Here is a 20988-nt window from a genome sequence, read left to right as displayed (position 1 = left end):
GTGCATTGGAATGGGATGTTGGCCTTTGTCTGCCCAGCCATCCCTAAGACTCTCCTAAGGTCCTCCCCCAAACTCATCAAAAACATAGAGGAAAATAATAGGGCAGAGAGAACCAGACTTGTCAGCAAGACCCATGGGCTCATCTCTAGCCTCAACTACCTCATCCTCAGGAGGGACAGGACCTGTCAAAGCGAGTGAAGATGGGACTACGGAAGGAAAAGACAGGAGGGTCCCCTCACCCCCAGTTCTGCCCTCTTGGTCTGAGTTCAATTCTCCTGCTCCAGTTTGGGAATGGGGGTGAGGCTCCAAGCATCTCAGGAGGAGACAGCTGCATGCAGTTCACAGCCCACCTTTGGCTGCACTCAGGTGGCAATCCCAGGCCCCATGCCACCCCTCCCTGCTTGTCTTTTCTCACTTCCTGAGAGGCTCAGGATAGGGCTGGGAGGATGAGGAAGTAGAGAACTGCTGGCATGAGCCTGTCCCCCACCTCCTCTTTACTCTGGAGCACTCCCCAAAAGAAGTGACAAGGCCTGGCAGTCTTCCCACTGAGAAGCTGATCTCCTTATTCAGGTGTTGCTCTTTCTCTTTCAGTCTGTTTCTTGTCTCTGCACACAGGAACTGCACAGGCATCGCCTGCCACATTCATGTGTGAAACCCATCCTGTATCACTCACCTACACCTGGACACAGAACTACATATACCTGTGGACATGAATATGCACCCTCTTATGCTGAGTCAAACACCTGAACGCCCTGCAAAAGCTGCCCCTCCTCACGTGCTTCCTCCAGGACTAGGCCTCTGGGATCCCTGCCTCCCAGTTAGCAGTCCCAGAGTCCCACATCTCCTCCCCTGAGGCTGGGGAGTGAGCAAGGGGTAAAGAAGGATGACTGCAGAGGCCACTGGCCAGATTCCTTGAGCCTGGCTTGAAGGCCAGTCCCCCCATACTGGACACCTTTCTGTGGTGTCCACCACAATTCCTCCCCACTGTGTCCTTTCTGGGGTTTTCCTTTCTGGAGCCCCCTGACCTTTCCTCCCCCATCCCCAGTCACCTGCTCTGCACCAGAGTCTGGAGGTCTGTCTGCCCAGCTCCTGCCTGGAGGAATGCTTAATCTGGGGTGTAAGATTAAGGCTCAGGCCTAGACTGGAGCCAGGGATGAGGGGTGTCCAGGAGGGAAGGCAGGCGGCTGTTATTCTTGGGACTGGAAGCTTTAGGATTGGATGTGAGGAAAGCAACTTCAGCACCCTTCCTTCAGGCCCTGTCTTGTAGGTTAACACTGCTTTCTGTCTCATTTGGCCGGGGGACAGCAGGGCAGTGGCCCTCCTGGAGGTGTTAGTCTGGATCTTCAAGTCTGGGCTTCTGGGGGAGTGGGAGCGGGGACAGGAGGGGCAGGAGAGGATGTGCTAGCCAGACAGTTCCCACTGGCACAGCCACCTCCCTCTTGTCTTCATTCTCCAGAGGGAGCATCAGGAAGGAGGGGCTGGAAAGAAGGCAAAGGGAAGAAAGGAGGAGGGGAAGTCTGGCAGCAGCACCACTAGGCCCAGAAAGCTGGAGAGCAAGGGTGGGCTGTGGGGGATGGCTCCAGGCCTGGAAGATAAAGCCATATGAGCCTGTGCAGGGGGCAGCTGCTCTGAGCTCACAACCTCCAGGCCCTCAGGGTTCATTCAACCCTGGCCACCAGGCAAGGGCTTGGCCTAGCTACTTTCTCCCTCCGCATCCCTCTCCGGAAGCCTGCAGGGAAGAGAGGAAAAGCAGGGCAGAGGGCCTGGGAGGGAGAGCTGTGCTGAAAGAGCATGGACCCTGGAGGAGAAGGCCTGGATCTAAGTCTCATCCCTGCCACTTACTGTGTGACCCTGGCAAGTCACATAACCCTTTGAACCTGATTCCTCTTGTGTAAAGTGAGACTCATTTTTACCTCAAAGGGTTGTCATGAGAACTGCATTCAGTAAAGGAATAATCATTCTAGTCATTACAGTCAAGTCAGACAAAGAGAGCAGATAAGACAAGCCCATCACCATCCAAAGAGTGTCTATCACTACACCTTGTTCTGAGAGAGGCTGCTGCCTTCCTGAGTGCCCCATCTTACCACGCTGACAAAAGTGATCAGGAGAAAGAGACAAAGACGCTGAAGCTGAGACACATAGAGGAACGAAACTAAGAGAAACTGGGGATGAAATGATGGAAAAAAGCAGAGAAGATGGCAAGAAAAGAGGGTCTAGCACCTAGCATGCGTCTGGCATGCAGTAGGCACACTGCAAGTGTTGACTGAAAGACAGACTTGGTGCCAAGAAGGAGGCTGGACCAATCCATTGGGAGTCAATAGGAACTTGTTGGGCAGAGCCATAATAGCCCTGGGAGTCATGAAAGGACGGAGACTTGCAATAAATGAAGCCAGCAACCCATACAGGCTAGAGTCAGACGCTGTGAGGCTGCTGCCAGGGAGACCCTCCCCCTGCTGCCCATCCTCCTACCCGCCCCCCAGGCCTACACCACCCCCAACCAAGTCCTGCTTCTCACACTGTCTCAGTCCCTGCTGGCATCCCGGAGTCTCTTGGTGTCATCTCCCCTGGCCCCACAGAGAGCTCTCTATCTTCTGCAGCTCTGTGGGCAGTGGCAGGCTCAGGATGGGCATGGCTGGCATCCTCCTCTGGCTCTGGCTCCAGGAGCTTCTGTAACTCCATGTACAGCACACAGGCATCACTGCGTGACACCTGCTCCCATCCACTCTCCCGCACGTGGAAAAGGTCTACAGAGCCCCCTGAATAGGCATCACGGTGGGTGGCGTGGGCCACGGCGCAGCGAGCCAGGGCGTAGGCTTCCTGGGTGCTCATGTCGTAGCGATAGCCACGGTCTAGCACACCGTAGGCATAGGGAGATCCAGAGCCCACAGAGAAGATGTCCCCCTGCAGGCGGGTGCCGTCGCTATAGACATAGAAGAGCTCAGGGCCAGAGCAGTCCCAGCCGCACAGGGCAGTGGCCACACAGAGATCCAGTCCCCGGTATCGAGACATCATGGCTGACAAGAGCTTGGCAGCACTGGCCACACTGGGCAGCTGACCCTCCCTCAGTTCCCGAAGCCGCAGCTCCCGCTGTAATACCCGATACCAGGTAGCACAGTCGGCGGAGGTGCCAGAGGTGGTACCCAGGAGGTGCTGGTGCACAGGGATGACCTTGCATGAGGCTGGACACGCCACATAGCTGCCACAGGAGGAACGGGTGTCAGCTGCAGCAATGACTCCATGACGGAAGCGGAAGGCCAGGGTGGTAGTGCCATGGGCCAGTCTGGGGCCATGGATCTGCAGGAAGGTTTGAGGGTCACAGCCCCGGGGCACAGCCCAGCCGCCAGCCCGAGGCAGGTGAGGTGATGGTCCCTGAGTGTCAGGGGACTGCCACTTGCACACATCCTGCAGAGCCATCCCTGGGGCTTAATGAAGTTTGGAAGAAGCAAGCCAGGAATTTGTGGCTGGGGTCTGGTGGGGTAGGAGGGACGCTATAGAGAAGCTGGGCCACAGCCAGAACTGGCCAGGAAGGCGTGTGAGCTGACGCTTCATTTCTCCTCAACCCCCAATTCAGACTCTGGGATTGGCTGATGGAGCAGCCCCCTTCATCTCAGAGGACAGCTGAAAGGAGACAGGATGAGGGCTGTAGAGTCTCCAGCACCAGGAAGACGCTGCCTTCACAGTCAGACCTCCACCTTCTGCTGCCCATGACGCATCTGAGAGTCACCCAAAGAGTCTCCTGTCTGTCATCCTCCAACTATCTGGAGTTGGGTAGGGGGCTGGGGTAATGCAAAGAAAAGTGGGCACAAATGGACGGAGCAGGGCTGGGCTCTTTGTTTCTCCCATGCGGGGCACTGCGCATGTAGAGACAAATAAGGCCCTGTCCCTGGCCTGAGAGGGCTCCCAGCCTAGGACAAGGTAAAGACAATTCGGTGGACTGATGTGGTCAGAATAGAGCGCTGTAACCCCACTGAGGCAGGAGACCTTGGTGCTGGGGACTCCCTTCAGAGATATGGGAGCAAGGAACTCAGCTCATACTTCAAACTCAAGGGAAAGATGGGGAAAGAAAAATGGACTGAGGCTGGGCGCGGTGGATCACACCAGTAATCTCAGCACTTTCAGAGACCAAGGCAGGTGGATGGCTTAAGCCCAAGAGTTCGAGACCACCCTGGGTAACATATCAAGACCCCCATCTCTACAAAATATATAAAAATTAGCCTGGGACGGGCAGAGGCCCACGCCTCCCAGCACTTTGGGAGGCCAAGGTGGGTGGATCATGAGGTCAGGAGTTCGAGACCAGCCTGGCCAATATGGTGAAACCCCCATCTCTACTAAAAATACAAATAAACAAAAATTAGCTGGGTGTGGTGATGTGTGCTTGTAGTCCCAGCTGCTCGGGAGGCTGAGGCAGGAGAATCGCTTGAACCCAGAACGCGGAGGTTGCAGTGAGCCGAGATGGCGCCACTGCACTCCAGCCTGGGTGACAGAGCGAGACTCCATCTCAAAAAAAAAAAAAAAAAAAAATTAGCCAAGCATGGTGGCACATGCCTGTAGTCCCAGCTACTCAGGAAGCTGAGGTGAGAGGATCACCTGAGCCCAAGAGGTCAAGGCTGCAGTGAGCTGTGATTGTGCCACTGCACTCCTGCCTGGGCAACACGGTGACACCTTGTCTCAATAAAAAATAAAGAAAGGAAAATTTTAAAAAATATATAAATAAAAAAGGTCGTGCATGGTGGCTCATGCCTGTAATCCCAGCACTTTGGGAAGCAGAGGAGGGCGGATCACCTGAGGTCAGGAGTTCGAGAACAGCCTGGCCACCATGGTGAAACGCCTGTCTCTACTGAAAATACAGAAAACATCAGCCGGGTGTGGTGGTGGATGTCTGTAATCCCAGCTACTTGGGAGGCTGAGGCAGGAAAATCGCTTGAATGCAGGAGGTAGAGGCTGCAGTGAGCCACCATTGCACTCCAGCCTGGGCAACAAGTGCGAAACTCCATCTCAAAAATTAATTAATTAATTAATTAATTAATTAATTAATTAAAAGTGGACTAAAGCAAAGACAAGAGAAAAAGAGCAAGAGAACTTTGTAACAGCGCAGAGGAGAAAGAGGCTGAAATATCTTCCACAAAGGCAGACTGCTGAGGAATGAAGGAAACTAGAACCTGAAGGTCTCTTTCTTCCTTGCTTTAGAGATAAATATGTCCTTCTATCTGTATACAGAGATGGCATTCCTGACAGTTCTCTGGCAGTATGTCTTTGACTTGTGTTGAAGTCCAAAGGATCTGGTGGCCTTCTAGCTCCTGCTCCTCCTTCTGCCTAATAGTTCACAATGGCAACAGAGTGGCTTGTAATTCCGGGGCAGGAGAAACAACTGATCTTAACACCATAATGTTGAGTCTGTAAGTCTTAGACCAACCAGGGGTGTTAGAGGGGTGGGGTTGGTGGACTCTGACAGCTGACCCTTCAGAAAGTCGAAGTCAAGGCCAGGTGTGTTGGCTCACGCCTGTAATCTCAGCACGTTGGGAGGCTAAGGCGGGTGAATCACTTGAGCCCAGGAATTCGAGATCAGCCTGGGCAACATGGCGAAACCTCACCTCTACAAAAAATACAAAAAATTAGCCTGGTGTGGTGGTGTGTACCTGTAGTCCCAGCTACTTGGAAGGCTGAAGTGGGAGGATCACTTGAGCACTCACTGAGTGAGGCTGCAGTGAGCTAAGATCGTGCCACTGCACTCCATGCACTCTAGCCTGGGCAACAAAGTAAGACCCTGTCTCAGAAAAAAAAAAAAAAAAAAAAAAAAAAGCCAGTTAATTGGGGCAGAGTGACAAGCTACAACTACTCCAGCAATACATGCCGTACATATATTTTACTAAACATTGCAGCTCAAGGTGGTGCTATGGAAATGGATTTATTTGAAGAAACAAACCCGCACACAAAGGAAAGAGTCTGGACCCTCCAGACATCATGATGGTGGGGCTGTGGCATCATAGCTTTCTGGGGTCTCGGTACTAAGGAAAAGTGTAAACATGGTCATGGGAGAGTTGGAGAAACCCAAAGAGCATGCTGAGGTCCAACCAGTCCTTTTCTTCTCATTGGTGTAGGACCACCAGGAAATCTTGCTGAAAGGTAAGAATATATCTTCTTTCTTTCTTTCTTTTTGAGACAGAGTTTCGCTCCTGTCACCCAGACCGGAGTGCAATGGTGTGATCTTGGCTCACTGCAACCTCTGCCTCCCGGGCTCAAGCGATCCTCCTGCCCAGCCTCCCAAGTAGCTGGGATTACAGGCACCCCCACCACACCCAGGTAATTTTTGTACTTTTAGTAGAGACAGGGTTTCGCCATGTTGGCCAGGCTGGTCTTGAACTCCTGACCTGAGGTGATCCACCCACCTTGGCCTCCCAAAGTATTAGGATTACAGGCGTCAGCCACTGCGCCTAGCCTAGAGTGTATCTTCTTTCTAAAGGCTAAGTCTTAGACTCTTTATAGATGGATTGCCACCTTCCTAGGTCAAGCCATTGTCAAGTCAGGTCTGGACAGTTGAATGACCTCCTAATTAAGCACTCACCAGTCTCCCATTGTAATCTTACCCTCTACATGGACATGTTTTCCTAAAGTATCACTCAAATCCTGTGTTTTCTCTGCTAGGAAAACTTGGAGGGTTATAAGATAAAATCAAAACTACCTATTCTATCCCAAGCTGGCATGTAAGACCCACTATGGTCCAATCTAAATCTATCACACGCTCTTTTCTCTCTATTCCTAACACATCTCCCACCTTCCTTTCACCTGTTTGAATCCTATTCCACAGTCTGGCTTAAGTACCACCTATTGTGAAATTCCTTCCCAGGTATGGGTTGAGAAAGGAGAGGCTGTGAGTGGACCAAGTCAGATTTAGAAAAATGAATCCAGACCTTGACAAAGCCATCCTGGACCCACAGCCTCTTTCCAATCTATATTGACTCCCTCGCCCACCTCTGAACCACAGCACTTATCATTTTTACTTCTCCTTAATGAGGTCCCCAGGAATAGGGACCCTGGAGCAGAGAACGCATGTGAAGTAAGTTGGGAACGGATTATGGAAGGCCTTGAATGCTATGCTGAAGAGCTTGAATTCACAGAACTTTTTTTTTTTGAGACAGAGTCTCACTCTGTCGCCCAGACTGGAGTGCAGTGGCATGATCTCTGCTCACTGTAATCTCCGCCTCCTGGGTTCAAGCGATTCTCCTGCCTCAGCCTCCAGAGTAGCTAGGACTATAGGCGCGTGCCACTACGCCTGGCTAATTTTTTGTATTTTTAGTAGAGACAGGGTTTCACCGTGTTAGTCAGGATAATCTCGATCTCCTGACCTCGTGATCTGCCCAACTTGGCCTCCCAAAGTGCTGGGATTGCAGGCATGAGCCACCGCGCCTGGCCCACAGAACATTTTTAAGCAGGTGAGTGTTAAGATCAAGATGGTGTTTTAGGACGGGTGCGGCAGCTCACGCCTGTAATCCCAGCACTTTGGGAGGCCATGGCGGGCGGATCACCTGAGGTCAGGAGTTTAAGACCAGCCCGCCCAACATGGCAAAATCCTGTCTCTACTAAAAATACAAAAAAAAAAAAAAATTAACTGGGCATTAAAAATACAAAAAAAAAAAAAAAATTAACTGGGCATGGTGGCACGCGCCTGTAATCCCAGCTACTCGGGAGGCTGAGGCAGGAGAATCGCTTGAACCTGGAAGGCAGAGGTTGCAGTGAGCCGAGATTGCGCCACTGGGCGACAATAGCAAGACTCTATTTAAAAAAAAAAAAAAAATGGTGTTTTAGGAAAACAAATCTGATGCTGTGCAGAATGAATTAGAGAGTGACAATTTAGACCCATAAATCAGTTAGGAGAAGGCCAGGCACGGTGGCTCACACCTGTAATCCCAGCATTTTGGAAGACTGAGGCAGGCAGATCATCTGAGGTCGGGAGTTCAAGACCAGCCTGGCCAATATGGCAAAATCCCATCTCTACTTAAAATACAAAAAAAAAAAAATTATCCAGGTGATTCATCCTGGCTAACACGGTGAAACCCCGTCTCTACTAAAAATAAAAAAAAAAAAAATTAGCCGGGCGTAGTGGTGGGCGCCTGTAGTCCCAGATACTCGGGAGGCTGAGGCAGGAGAATGGCGTGAACCGGGAGGCAGAGCTTGCAGTGAGCCGAGATCGTGCCACTGCACTCCAGCCTTGGTGACAGAGCGAGACTCTGTCTCAAAAAAAAAAAATTATCCAGGCGTGGTGGCACACGTCTGTAGTTCCAGCTACTTGGGAGGCTACGGCAGGAGAATCACTTGAATCCAGGAGGTAGAGGTTGCAGTGAGCCAACATTGCGCCACTGCACTCCAGCCTGGGTGACAGAGCGAGACTCCATCTCAAAAAAAAAAAAAAAAATCAGGAGAATATTTCAGCAATTCCAGAATGAGGACATAAGAAGCCAAAGGTGGTATCACTTGTAATGAAAAAGAATGTGAGAAACACTGAAGTGGAAATAATCAACAGGACCATGCAACTAACTGGATGTGAAGGAAAGAAAAAAGTTGTAAAAGATGAGCAAGGACTTCAAGCCTTTGTGACTAGAAGATCATTGCTGTCATTCTTTCAGGTGCTCATTTGGCAAATATGTATTAAGCATACAGTGGGTACAGAAATGAATAGTAAATACTTGTATTTAAAAGCTCACAATCCGGTAGGAGATAAATGTAATTTCTAACCAGGTAAAATGTAAAAGGGCCTTAAGAGAGGTACACATGCTATCAGTGGCAGAGTGAAAAAGCACCGGAAGAAGGCAGAAGGACTAGTTGCACTGCAGGGGTGACTGCAAAATAATATATGCTCAGTAAACAGAGGCACTCTGCATTTTCCACGCCATCCAAGTGTGAAACACAAAGATCTCCTGTTTAATTCCATTCTGATGATTGGGCTTGGAAAGGGTTGCCAATTTCAGCATTAAAAATACAGCATAGGCCAGGCGCAGTGGCTCACATCTGTAATCCCAGCACTTTGGGAGGCCGAGGCGAGCAGATCACCTGATGTCAAGAGTTTGAGACCAGCATGGCCAACATGGTGAAACCCCATCTCTACTAAAAATACAAAAATTAGCCAGGCATGAGGCCGGGCGCGGTGGCTCACGCCTGTAATCCCAGCACTTTGGGAGGCCGAGGTGGGCGGATCACAAGGTCAGGAGATCGAGACCATCCTGGCTAACACGGTGAAACCCCGTCTCTACTAAAAATAAAAAAAAATAAAAAAAAAAATTAGCTGGGCATGGTGGTGGGCGCCTGTAGTCCCAGCTACTCCGGAGGCTGAGGCAGGAGAACGGCGTGAACCCGGGAGGTGGAGCTTGCAGTGAGCCGAGATGGCCCACTGCACTCCAGCCTGGGCGACAGAGCAAGACTCCGTCTAAAAAAAAAAAAAAAAAAAATTAGCCTGTAGTGGTGGTAGGCGCCTGTAATCCCAGCTACTCGGGAGGCTGAGGCAGGACAATCGGTTGAACCTGGGAAGCAGAGGTTGCAGTGAGCAGAGATCGTGCTACTGTGTTCCAGCCTGGGGGACAGAGCAAGACTCCGTCTCAAAAAGCAAACAAACAAACAAACAAAAACAATACAGCATATGCAGAGTCTGCTAGGGGAAAGATGGGGCTGAACTGGGCATCAGAGGAAAGTGGAATTTCGATGTTGATAGATGTTGCTGCTAGAATCCAACAAGGAAGGCCAGACACTGACTTCATAGAACCATAAAGCAGGAGGCAACATTTCATACATATGCACACTTCCTGGTTTGTTATAGTTCCCAAAAGATTTGAAAAATGAAGGTGGGTGGAGGGAGGAGGAGGCAACGAAATATAGTACGTTCCTGAATAAAGGGCATCATCTTAGCAAGCTGAAGTTAGAGAATCTCTTGGTACATATTTATGCAGTCTCAACCGTCCTCCCATCTCTGAGATGGTAAATTACTACTGACCCTTATTCAGGTCTGAACTGAGAATCTAGTTTGCGGATTAACTGGACCCTTTGCTTTTTCTTCTTCCATCTGCCTTTTAGGCAATTCATTACTTATTCGAATTTCCAGCAGACAGTAGGAGTCAAGAGAACGAATATTGGATATTAATAACCGGTTACTGTTAAAGAAGGGTTGCTGTATGGCGACTGACAACAAGAGGTATAGCACTTTTATTTTGTTGCGTTTTTTTCCATTAATTACTGTGGTTTAACTAATATAGGGAAATGGCCTCAGAATGGATCATTATTTTGCCCAATTTTAGAAGGTGCCCTTAAACAAGATGGCAACCTTAGGCGCGTTAACAAGGTGCTGAAGCAGCAGCGATGTAACCTGTTGCTTGGACACCAGGCTGGAGTGGGAGGACTCACCGCTAAGGGTTCAGAACCGATTTTCAACCAGTCACGCCCTTCTCAAAGATGGCCGACCTCACTTTCCTCACGCAACATGGACGTTTTCAGTCACTTCCTGTGAATTTGAGGTTACTCTGATCCAGGACTACTTGCATGATCAAAGCCAAGATGGCAGGTACGTCCTTTTAGAATCTAAGGTTAGTGAAGCCATCTATTTCCCCGACCCCCTTCAGTGAAAATGGTCTTTCGCATCTGGCTCTTCTTTTTGGAGGCGTGGTTGCCAGCAGTCAAAATGGCTCCTTTCCGGAATAGATTTAATAGGAAGTGAAGCTGTGACGACGAGGCGTTGCCCGGCCTATCTTTGCTAGGCGTTCTCAGAATTAGTTCTTTCTGCCCACACTAGACATGGCGCTTGCCAGCGTGTTGGAGAGACCGCTACCGGTGAACCAGCGCGGGTTTTTCGGACTCGGGGGTCGTGCAGATCTGCTGGATTTAGGTCCAGGGAGTCTCAGTGATGGTCTGAGCCTGGCCGCGCCCGGCTGGGGTGTCCCAGAAGAGCCAGGAATCGAAATGCTTCATGGAACAACCACCCTGGCCTTCAAGGTGTGGAGCCAGCCCCCTTGCCAGGCTGAGTACTGAACGCCCGCGACTTGCCTGGCCTCCCAGCCTGACCGGAGTTTGCGGTGGCCTTGGCCACCAACCCAGGCGGAGGCTCGGTCCTCTTGTTCGGATCGCAGCAGTTTTGCTGTCTCATTGGCCCAGGAGGCCCCTGTCTTTGCTCTGGTTGGAAAGGGTGGCGGTGGGGCCGGGGGTAAGTCGAGGGAGGAAGCTGAGGCCTCTTGGGTTGATTCCTAGGCGACCGCAGGTTGCCGCTGTTCAGGATCTTCTAGCTGGGAAAGGCCTCAACAACAATGAATCTTGGCCGAGGGAAGGCTATTGTAACCGTTTACCAAAGTTTTGGAAACTGGGCGGCCCCTCAAGGCAAGGGTAACTGAAACTGGCATGAAGGGGAAGCGTGGTGAGGGTAAGCATTGTTCTAAGAATCAGACATTTGGGGTTCCTTGCCCAGCTCTGCAATAACTAGCTCTAGATTGAGAAGTCATTCGATCTCATTGAACCTGTTTCCTCATCTATAAAATGATTTTTTTTTTTTTTTTTTGAGACAGGGCTTTTCCCTGTCGCTCAGGCTGGAGTGCAGTGGCTCCAGCGCCTCAGCCTCCAGAGTAGCTGAGACGATAGGCACACACCACCACGACAGGCTAAGTTTTTTACTTTTTGTAGAGATGGATCTCCCTGTGTTGTCCAGGCTGGCCAGCACCTGGCCTCAAGCGGTCCTCCCGCCTTGGTCTCCCAAAATGCTGGGATTACAGGAGTGAGCCACCATGCCCATCCTATAAAATGAATTTAATATGGGTTATATCCATGTCAAGGGATTGATGTGAAGCTCGGGTGACATTAATATATGGGGAAGTATAGAAGTATACTGTGAAGTATAAAAGGACGGAGAAAGAGATGTGCTCGGTTTGGATTGATGCAAAAAGAAGTATGTAGGAGTGTTTTTGTGGTCTTATGTGGCCTGTTTTGTGTTTTCCTCTGATCTTCACAGTTCCGCCATGGAGTCATAGTTGCAGCTGACTCCAGGGCTACAGCGGGTGCTTACATTGCCTCCCAGACGGTGAAGAAGGTGATAGAGATCAACCCATACCTGCTAGGCACCATGGCTGGGGGCGCAGCGGATTGCAGCTTCTGGGAACGGCTGTTGGCTCGGCAATGTCGAATCTATGAACTTCGAAATAAGGAACGCATCTCTGTAGCAGCTGCCTCCAAACTGCTTGCCAACATGGTGTATCAGTACAAAGGCATGGGGCTGTCCATGGGCACCATGATCTGTGGCTGGGATAAGAGAGGCCCTGGTGAGTTAAGCTGCAACCACATGATCCTTGGGCTGACACTACAGTGAGGAGGGGTTGGATGGACAGATGAATTAAAGGGCTTGGTGTCAATGCTGAAGTGTAATTAGGTCCTTAGCCCTTCCTTCTCTTTTTTTTTTTTTCTGTTTTTTTTAGACTGTGTCTCATTCTGTCGCTCAGGCTGGAGTGCAGTGGCATGATCTCAGCTCACTGCAGCCTCCGCCTCCAGGTTCAGGAATTCAAGACCAGCCTGGCCAACATGGTGAAACCCCGTCTCTACTAAAAATACAAAAATTAGCCCGGTGTGGTGGCGGGCGCCTGTAATACCAGCTACTCAGGAGGCTGAGGCACGAGAATTGCTTGAACCCAGGAGGTGGATGTTGCAGTGAGCGGAGATCCCACCACTGCACTCCAGCCTGGGCGATAGAGACTCTGTCTCAAAAAAAAAAAAAAAAGAATTTAAGAATTCGTTGAAGGCCGGGCCGGTGGCTCACTCCTGTAATCCCAGCACTTTGGGAGGCTGAAACGGGCAGATCACGAGGTCAGGAGATCGAGACTATCCTGGCTAACACGGTGAAACCTCGTCTGTACTAAAAATACAAAAAATTAGCCGGGCGTGGTGGCGGGCGCCTGTGGTCCCAGCTACTCAGGAGGCTGAGGCAGGAGAATGGTGTGAACCCAGGAGGTGGAGTTTGCAGTGAGCCGAGATCGCGCCACTGCACTCCAGCCTGGGCGACAGAGCGAGACTCCGTCTCAAAAAAAAAAAAACAAAAAAAAGAATTCATTGAATCCCACATGTGGCAGTGGTGCTATTTCAGGTGTTCATTGGCCATGTGTGGCTTGTGGCTACTGTATTGGACTCTAATATATGGTTGTCCCTCAAAAGTTCGTCATTTCTCTTCTGTTCTTTTCTTTTCTTTTTTTTTTTTTTGAGATGCAAAGTTTCGCTCCCATCGCCCAATCTGGAGTGTAATGGCATTGTCTCAGCTCACTGCAACCTCTGCCTCCTGGGTTCAAGTGATTCTCCTGCCGCAGTCTCCCAAGTACCTGGGATTACAAGCGCCCACCAGCATGCCCAGCTAATTTTGTATTTGTACTAGAGATGGGGTTTCACTATGTTGGCCAGGCTGGTCTCGAAATCCTGACCTCAGGTGATTCGCCCGCCTCAGCCTCCCAAAGCGCTAGGATTAAAGGCGTGAGCCGCTGCACCTGGCCTCTTCTCTTTTTTTCTTTAGAGAGTCTTTGGCCTAGAAGGGGCCTTTTGGGCTCCTCTCTTTTTTGGGGGGGTGGGGATGGAGTCTCGCTGTGTCGCCCTGGCTGGAGTGCAGCGGCGGAATCTCAGCTCACTGCAATCTCCACCTCCCAGGTTCAAGTGATTGTCCTGCTTCAACCTTCCATGTAGCTGAGACTACAGGCATGCACCACCATGCCCGTCTAATTTTTGTATTTTTAGTAGAGACAGGGTTTCACCATGTTGGCCAGGCTGGTTTTGAACTACTGACCTCAGGTGATCTGCCCACCTCAGCCTGCCGAAGTGTTGAGATTACAGGAGTGAGCCATTGCGCCCAGTCCTGGGCTCATTTATTTTATTTCTTTACTGGTTATAATCACCCTTACAGTCATGCTAGGTTCTGTTCTATCATCTCTGAAAATAAGTTCCTTAGCCTGTTTTTCCTTTCCAGCATTTAAGAAACTTGCCAGACAGTTCAACTTTGTATTTGATGTCATTTCCTCATCAGCCAGTTTTGAATTGCCCCTTTAGTAAAGTTGGAGTATAGCTAGTCACCTTCTAATTTTCCCTTCCATATGCTTAAAAATAATTATTCTTTCCTCCTTTTGATTTTGCTTCATTCATTTACCTGCTTACTAAATACCTAGTTATCTTATAGAACATTTATAGGATACCTACCACTTTTTCACTTGCTTTCAAACGAGAATAGAAAAGGCTGTAAGGAGTATCTGCTTACTACCCAATGGAGGATGAAAGGAAATTAAAAACCAGATGTGAGAGAGGAGCTCAGTTTGTTACTTTGGAAATTGAGATGCTTTTCGCTGAAAGGTGGGAAAAGACAGTTCCATACATTTTACGTGATCCAGGGAAGCATTTTGAAAATGTTGCTTTGAAACTTTAGCTGGTGGATTTGTTCTAGGTGATGGAAACAATGTAAAAGAGTACAGGGACCGGGTAACAAGGAAAATCCAGGGAGATTGAGCATCATTTAAATAGTACCTTCTTCAAGAGGCCTTCTGACGACCCTGTCCCATTCATTGTGAGTCAGCCCCTTGCCTCATATTACAGTTGGCCCTTGAGCAACATGGGTTTGAACCACTCAGGTCCACTTATACACAGATATTTTTCTTTTTTTTTTTTTTTTGAGACGGAGTCTTGCTCTGTCGCCCAGGCTGGAGTGCAGTGGTGCAGTCTCGGCTCACTGCAAGCTCCGCCTCCTGGGTTCATGCCATTCTCCCGCCTCAGCCTCTCCGAGTAGCTGGGACTACAGGCGCCCGCCACCACGCCTGGCTAATTTTTTGTTTTTTTAGTAGAGACGGGGTTTCACCGTGGTCTCAATCTCCTGACCTCGTGATCTGCCCGCCTCGGCCTCCCAAAATGCTGGGATTACAAGCGTGAGCCACCATGCCCGGCATACACAGATATTTTTCAACCTATTTCTGATTGAAAATACGCATTCCCAGAATTTGAAACCCAAATATATAGAGGGCAATTTTATTTATTTATTTATTTTTGAGATGGAGTTTTGCTCTTGTCACCCATGCTGGAGTGCAATGGCGTGATCTCGGTTCAGTGCACCCTCCGCCTCCTGGGTTCAAGTGATTCTCCTGCCTCAGCCTTCTGAGTAGTGGGATTACAGGCACCCGCCACCCTGCCAGCTAACTTTTGTATTTTTAGTAGAGACAGGGTTTCACCATGTTGGCCAGGTGGGTCTTAAACTCCTAACCTCAGGTGATCCACCTGCCTCAGCCTCCCAAAGTGCTGGGATTACAGGTGTGAGCCACCGCATCAGGCCAACTTTTCCTATATGCAGGTTCTGCAGGGCCAACTTTGGGACTTGAGTGTGCATAGATTTTGGTATATGCAGGGGTCTTGGGACGAATCCCCTTCATATACCAAAGGACGACTGTACTTAACCCAAGGCTGAATAAGATAAATACCTTTTTTTTTTTTTTTTTTAATTGGGACAGAGTCTCACTCTGTCGCCCAGGCTGGAGTGCAGTGGCACCATCTCTGCTCACTGCAAGCTCTGCCTGCCAGGTTCACGCCATTCTCCTGCCTCAGCCTCCTGAGTAGCTGGGACTACAGGCGCCTACCACCACACCCGGCTAAGTTTTTGTATTTTTTTTTTTTTTTTTTGAGACGGAGTCTCGCTCTGTCTCCCAGGCTGGAGTGCAGTGGCGCAATCTCGGCTCACTGCAAGCTCCGCCTCCTGGGTTCACACCATTCTCCTGCCTCGGCCTCTCCGAGTAGCTGGGACTACAGGCACCCGCCACTACGCCCAACTAATTTTTTTGTATTTTTAGTAGAGACGGGGTTTCACCGTGGTCTCGATCTCCTGACCTCGTGATCCGCCTGCCTCAGCCTCCCAAAGTGCTGGGATTACAAGCGTGAGCCACCGCGCCCGGCCTAGTTTTTGTATTTTTAGTAGAGACGGAGTTTCACCGTTTTAGCCAGGATGGTCTCAATCTCCTGACCTCATGATCCTCCCGCCTCGGCCTCCCAAAGTGCTGGGATTGCAGGCGTGAGCCACCGCACCCGGCCTGATAAATACCATTTTTAAAAGAACCAGTTGGCTGGGCCCAGTGGCTCACGCCTGTAATCTCAGCACTTTGGGAGGCCGAGACGGGTGGATCACCTGAGGTCAGGAGTTCGAGACCAGCCTGACCAACATGGTGGAACCTCGTCCCTACTAAAAATACAAAATTACTGGGAGGCCGAGGTGGGCGGATCACGAGGTCAGGAGATCGAGACCATCCTGGCTAACATGGTGAAACCCCATCTGTACTAAAAATACAAAAAATTAGCTGGGCATGGTGGTGGGTGCCTATAGTCCCACCTACTTGGGAGGCTGAGGCAGGAGAATGGCATGAACCCAGGAGGTGGAGCTTGCAGTGAGCCGAGATTGTGCCACTGCACTCCAGCTGGGCGACAGAGCAAGACTCCATCTCAAAAAAAAAAAAAAAATACAAAATTAGCCGGCTGTGGTGGTGCATGCCTGTAATCCCAGCTACTCAGGGAGATGAGGCAGGAGAATCTCTTGAACCCTGGAGGTGCATGCCTGTAGTCCCAGCTACTCAGGAGGCTGAGGCAGGAGAATCACTTGAACCTGGGAGGCAGAGGTTGCAGTAAGCTGAGATTGTGCCATTGCACTCCAGCTTGGGAAACAAGAACGACACTTTGTCTCAAAAGTGAGTCAGTCAATCAGTCAATAAAAAGAACCAGTCAAATGCGGAAGGAGTTTTGAGGAGGAAGAGATTACTTATGATGGGAGGAATTGGGGAAGACTTCATGGATTGGTAGTAGTTGTCCTGGATGTGAAAAAGGGAAAGGGAACATAACAAAGAAAGGGAGGAAAGAAGCATGAGCTTTTGAGGAGTAACTGAAAGTCCAGTTTAATTGGAACTAAGTGGGTGAGGGGGAATAGTGAGCCATAAAGCCAGAAGGGTACTTTGGAACCAGATGATGACCCCACCTAGGCAAGAGCATGGCACTGGGGCTGAGAAGGGGCCAGAGAAAGGAGTAAGGTAGACATCAGGCCGGGCGCAGTGGCTCATGCCTGTAATCCCAGCACTTTGGGAGGCCGAGATGGGCGGATCACGAGGTCAGGAGATTGAGACCATCCTGGCTAACACAGTGAAACCCCGTCTCTACTAAAAATACAAAAAAATTAGCCGGACGTGCTGGCGGGCGCCTGTAGTCCCAGCTACTGGGGAGGCTGAGACAGGAGAATGGCGTGAACCCGGGAAGCGGAGCTTGCAGTGAGCCGAGATCGCGCCACTGCACTCCAGCCTGGGCGAGAGAGCGGGACTCCGTCTCAAAAAAAAAAAAAAAAAAGGTAGACATCAGAATCACCTGAATCTGAAAACCAATAAGGGCAGTGGTGCTCAAGCTGGCTTGCATTAAAATCACCTGGAGGACTTAAAAAACAAGTACCATACCTGTTTCCCACCCCACACCAGTTATAAAAATACCTAGGGTAAGTCCTGTGCATTTTTGAAAAAAATCTTTGTTAGATGACTAGTGCATGGTGAGAAGTGAGAACCACTGAAACAGGAAAAAGAGTAGTGATGCCATTGGCAGAATTTCAGAAGACAGGAGGAAGCGTGGGTTGGTGGCGCACAAGAGAGATGAGTGTGGTAGGTAATGGAGAACCACTGGTATCTAAGTTTAGGAAGTTTGAATCTGTACATGATGACAGAGACATTCAGCTGGAGGGATCCAGTAGGCAGTTGGGATTGAACACTTTGTCTACATTTTCATCTGTACCAAAAGTCAGCTAGTTTTTTCATAAAGGGCCAAGTAGTAAATATTTTATGCCTGCAGGCCTAAATCTTTGTCTCAAATACTTAACTCTGCCGGTGTTGCACAAAACTACCATAGACAGCATGGAAACAGTGGCTGTGTTCCAATAACATTTTAATTACAAAAATAAAGGCAGTTGGCCTGGCCAAACCCTGGTCTATACCAGCAATAGAAATATAATGTGAGCCATATATATAATTTTACATTTTATACTAGCTACACTTTTAAAATTAAAAAAATAATAATTTCAATATATTTCGTTTAACCTAATCCAAAATATTATGTTAGCAGGTAGTAGTAGGTCATTTCAAATGCTCAACTAGTCCCATGTGGCTAGTGGCTACCATATGGATAGTGCAGGTCTTTACAATATGATTACAAACTCTAGGCTTTATTATCCTCCTGTGTAAAGTATGTCTTGTTCTCCAGGTAGTCTAAACTCTTTGAGTTCTGGGATTATGGAGTTTGTTTTTCTGTCACACAGGCTGGAGTGCAGTGGCATAATCACAGCTCCCTGTAGCCTCAACCTCCTGGGCTCAAGTGACTGGGATTATGGGGTCTTTTGGTGGGGGAGTGGGGATTATGTTTTGTTTGTTTGTTTGTTTTTTGAGACAGAGTTTCACTCTTGTTGCCCAGTCTGGAGTGCAGTGGTGTGATCTCGGCTCACTGTAACCTCTGCCTCCCAGGTTCAAGTGATTCTCCTGCCTCAGCCTCCTGAGTAGCTGGGATTACAGGCATGTGCCACCACACCCAGCTAATTTTGTATTTTTAGTAGAGACAGAGTTTCTCCATGTTGGTCAGGCTTGTCTTGAACTCCTGACCTCAGGTGACCCACCTGCCTGGGCCTCCCAAAGTGCTGGGATTACAGGCTTGAGCCACTGCGCCTGGCCGGGGATTATGTTTTAAATGTTATCTTTCACGGTGTCTGAAGTTCTGTGCTTGAAACCTAAGTCATTTGGAATATACTTGCTTTGTGGGTTTGCTGAGAGGATTGGCAACATGGCAAGGTAGTTACTATAATGTAAGGTGAGATGAGGTGCTATGTTGTAGAATCCTGGAGTCTTAATATTAAATTTTATTCCTTCAGTTTTGTTTTTTTTTTTCTGAAGACAGCATCTCAGTCTGTTGCCCAAGCTGGAGTGTGGTGGTGTGATTATAGCTCACTGCAGCCTGCAAGTCCTGAGCTCAAACAACCCTCCTGTTTTAACCTCCCACAGACATGCACCACCACACTCAGCTAGCTTTTAAAAAATAATAATAATAATTTTATAGAAGTCCTATCTTGTATTTATGTTGGCTTCCCTGGGTTTCTCATATATATATATAAATATAGTTTTATTTATTTATTTATTTTTATTATTATTATTATTTCTTTTTTTTTTTTTTTTGAGACGGAGTCTCGCTCTGTTGCCCAGGCTGGAGTGCAGTGGCGCAATCTCAGCTCACCGCAAGCTCCGCCTCCCGGGTTTACGCCATTCTGCCTCAGCCTCCCAAGTAGCTGGGACTACAGGCGACCACAACCACGCCCGGCTAATTTTTTGTTTTTTAGTAGAGACGGGGTTTCACCATGTTAGCCAGGATGGTCTTGATCTCCTGACCTCGTGATCCACCCGCCTCGGCCTCCCACAGTGCTGGGATTACAGGCGTTAGCCACCGCGCCCAGCCTATTTATTATATTATTTCGAGACGGAGTTTTGCTCTTATTGCCCAGGCTGGAGTGCAGTGGCGCAATCTTGGCTCACCGCAACCTCTGCCTCCCGGGTTCAAGTGATTCTCCTGCCTCAGCCTCCTGAGTAGCTGGGATTATAGGCATGTGCCACCACGCCCAGCAAATTTTGTATTTTTAGTAGAGATCGGGTTTCTTCATGTTGGTCAGGCTGGTCTCGAACTCCTGACCTCAGGTGATCTGCCTACCTCAGCCTCCCAAAGTGCTGGGATTACAGGCATGAGCCACCGCGCCTGGCCTATTTTTTTATTTTTTTAAATTTTATTCTAGGTTTTAAGAGAACTACTGCTGACCGGGCAAGGTGGCTCAAGCCTGTAATCCCAGCACTTTGGGAGTCCGAGAAGGGCAGATCCCCAGAGGTCAGGAGTTAAAGACCAGCCTGACCAACATGGTGAAACCCCGTCTCTACTAAAAATACAAAAATTAGCTGGGCGTGGTTACGAGCGCCTGTAATCCTAGCTACCTAGGAAGCTGAGGCAGGAGAATCACTTTAACCCAGGAAGCGGAGGTTGTCGTGAGCCAAGATTGCACCATTGCGCTCTAGCCTGGGCAACAAGAGCGAAACTCCATCTCAAAAAAAAAGAACTACTGCCTTGGCATATGAATTAGATATCAAAAGGGGTGATCTTTTTTTTTCCTGCTAACCTCATCTCCCTTTCCAGGCCTCTACTACGTGGACAGTGAAGGGAACCGGATTTCAGGGGCTACCTTCTCTGTAGGTTCTGGCTCTGTGTATGCGTATGGGGTCATGGATCGGGGCTATTCCTATGACCTGGAAGTGGAGCAGGCCTATGACCTGGCCCGTCGAGCCATCTACCAAGCCACCTACAGAGATGCCTACTCAGGAGGTGCAGTCAACCTCTATCACGTACGGGAGGATGGCTGGATCCGAGTCTCCAGTGACAATGTAGCTGATCTACATGAGAAGTATAGTGGCTCTACGCCCTGAAAGAGGGTGGATGCAGCTGCTTGTGTTTCTTGGGGTGACTGTCATTGGTAATACGGATACAGTGACCCATCCTCCATCCTATTTATAGTGGAAGGGCCTTCAATTGTATCAATACTTTTTTTTAAGCTCCGGCACATTGACCTCTATGTGTTACCAGTCATTAATGAGCTGCTGCAGAGGTGACTATTTGTTTTACTTTCTTGGATGTTAACATTACACTACTCACTACTCAACCTCAGCCTGTGTTGCGTCTTTTGTCCACACTGTCCTCCTCCAAGCACTTTTCAGTCAAATAAGCCAGGACAGTGGGAGGGAAGTGACTGTAATTACAGGAAACAGTGGTGTGAAGACATTGTCTAGTGAATACATTAACGTCCCCACTCATGAAGCTAATAACGGAGAAGGAGAGAGAGGCAGGGAGGAGGGAGGCACTTCTCGATTTGGTTTACAAAGAGATGAAAAGTTGATGAGGTGGAAAGATGCACAAGGCTGTACCAGG

General features: G+C 49.2%; 2 protein-coding genes across 4 annotated transcripts; one reads left to right on the top strand and one right to left on the bottom strand.

Moving 5' to 3' along the window:
* Positions 1-2511: 2511 nt before the first annotated feature.
* PSMB11 (proteasome subunit beta 11) lies at positions 2512-3414 on the bottom strand. Its single transcript, XM_032179950.2, has one exon. The coding sequence runs from the start codon at positions 3412-3414 to the stop codon at positions 2512-2514; it is 903 nt and encodes a 300-aa protein (XP_032035841.1).
* A 6998-nt stretch (positions 3415-10412) lies between these two features.
* Positions 10413-20722, top strand: PSMB5 (proteasome 20S subunit beta 5). 3 transcript variants are annotated; one of them, XM_032179948.2, is made up of 3 exons: positions 10413-10543; positions 11975-12281; positions 20203-20722. In XM_032179948.2, the coding sequence occupies exons 2-3, from the start codon at positions 12086-12088 to the stop codon at positions 20487-20489; spliced, it is 483 nt and encodes a 160-aa protein (XP_032035839.1). In that variant the 5' UTR covers positions 10413-10543; positions 11975-12085; the 3' UTR covers positions 20490-20722. The 3 variants fall into 3 exon arrangements, with proteins under 3 accessions (XP_032035839.1, XP_032035840.1, XP_032035838.1); XM_032179949.2 differs by lacking the exons at positions 10413-10543; positions 20203-20722 and adding exons at positions 10616-10971; positions 18734-19128 and having other exon boundaries at positions 11975-12278; XM_032179947.2 differs by lacking the exon at positions 10413-10543 and adding an exon at positions 10737-10971.
* The last annotated feature ends 266 nt before the right edge of the window (positions 20723-20988 follow it).

Source organism: Hylobates moloch, unplaced genomic scaffold (assembly GCF_009828535.3).
Source record: "Hylobates moloch isolate HMO894 unplaced genomic scaffold, HMol_V3 SCAFFOLD_16, whole genome shotgun sequence".
NCBI lineage: Eukaryota > Metazoa > Chordata > Mammalia > Primates > Hylobatidae > Hylobates > Hylobates moloch.
The sequence above is the reverse complement of the archived record's forward strand: the minus strand, read 5'-3'. Positions and strand labels throughout refer to the sequence as shown.

Bases quoted from the DNA above. Each gene is read 5' to 3' on its own strand.
- PSMB11 (XM_032179950.2), bottom strand. From the start codon at position 3,414: ATGGCTCTGCAGGATGTGTGCAAGTGGCAGTCCCCTGACACTCAGGGA.
- PSMB5 (XM_032179947.2), top strand. From the start codon at position 10,774: ATGGCGCTTGCCAGCGTGTTGGAGAGACCGCTACCGGTGAACCAGCGC. The intron at 10,972-11,974 runs GTGTGGAGCCAG...TGATCTTCACAG, and splicing joins CAACCACCCTGGCCTTCAAG to TTCCGCCATGGAGTCATAGT. The intron at 12,282-20,202 runs GTGAGTTAAGCT...CTCCCTTTCCAG, and splicing joins CTGGGATAAGAGAGGCCCTG to GCCTCTACTACGTGGACAGT.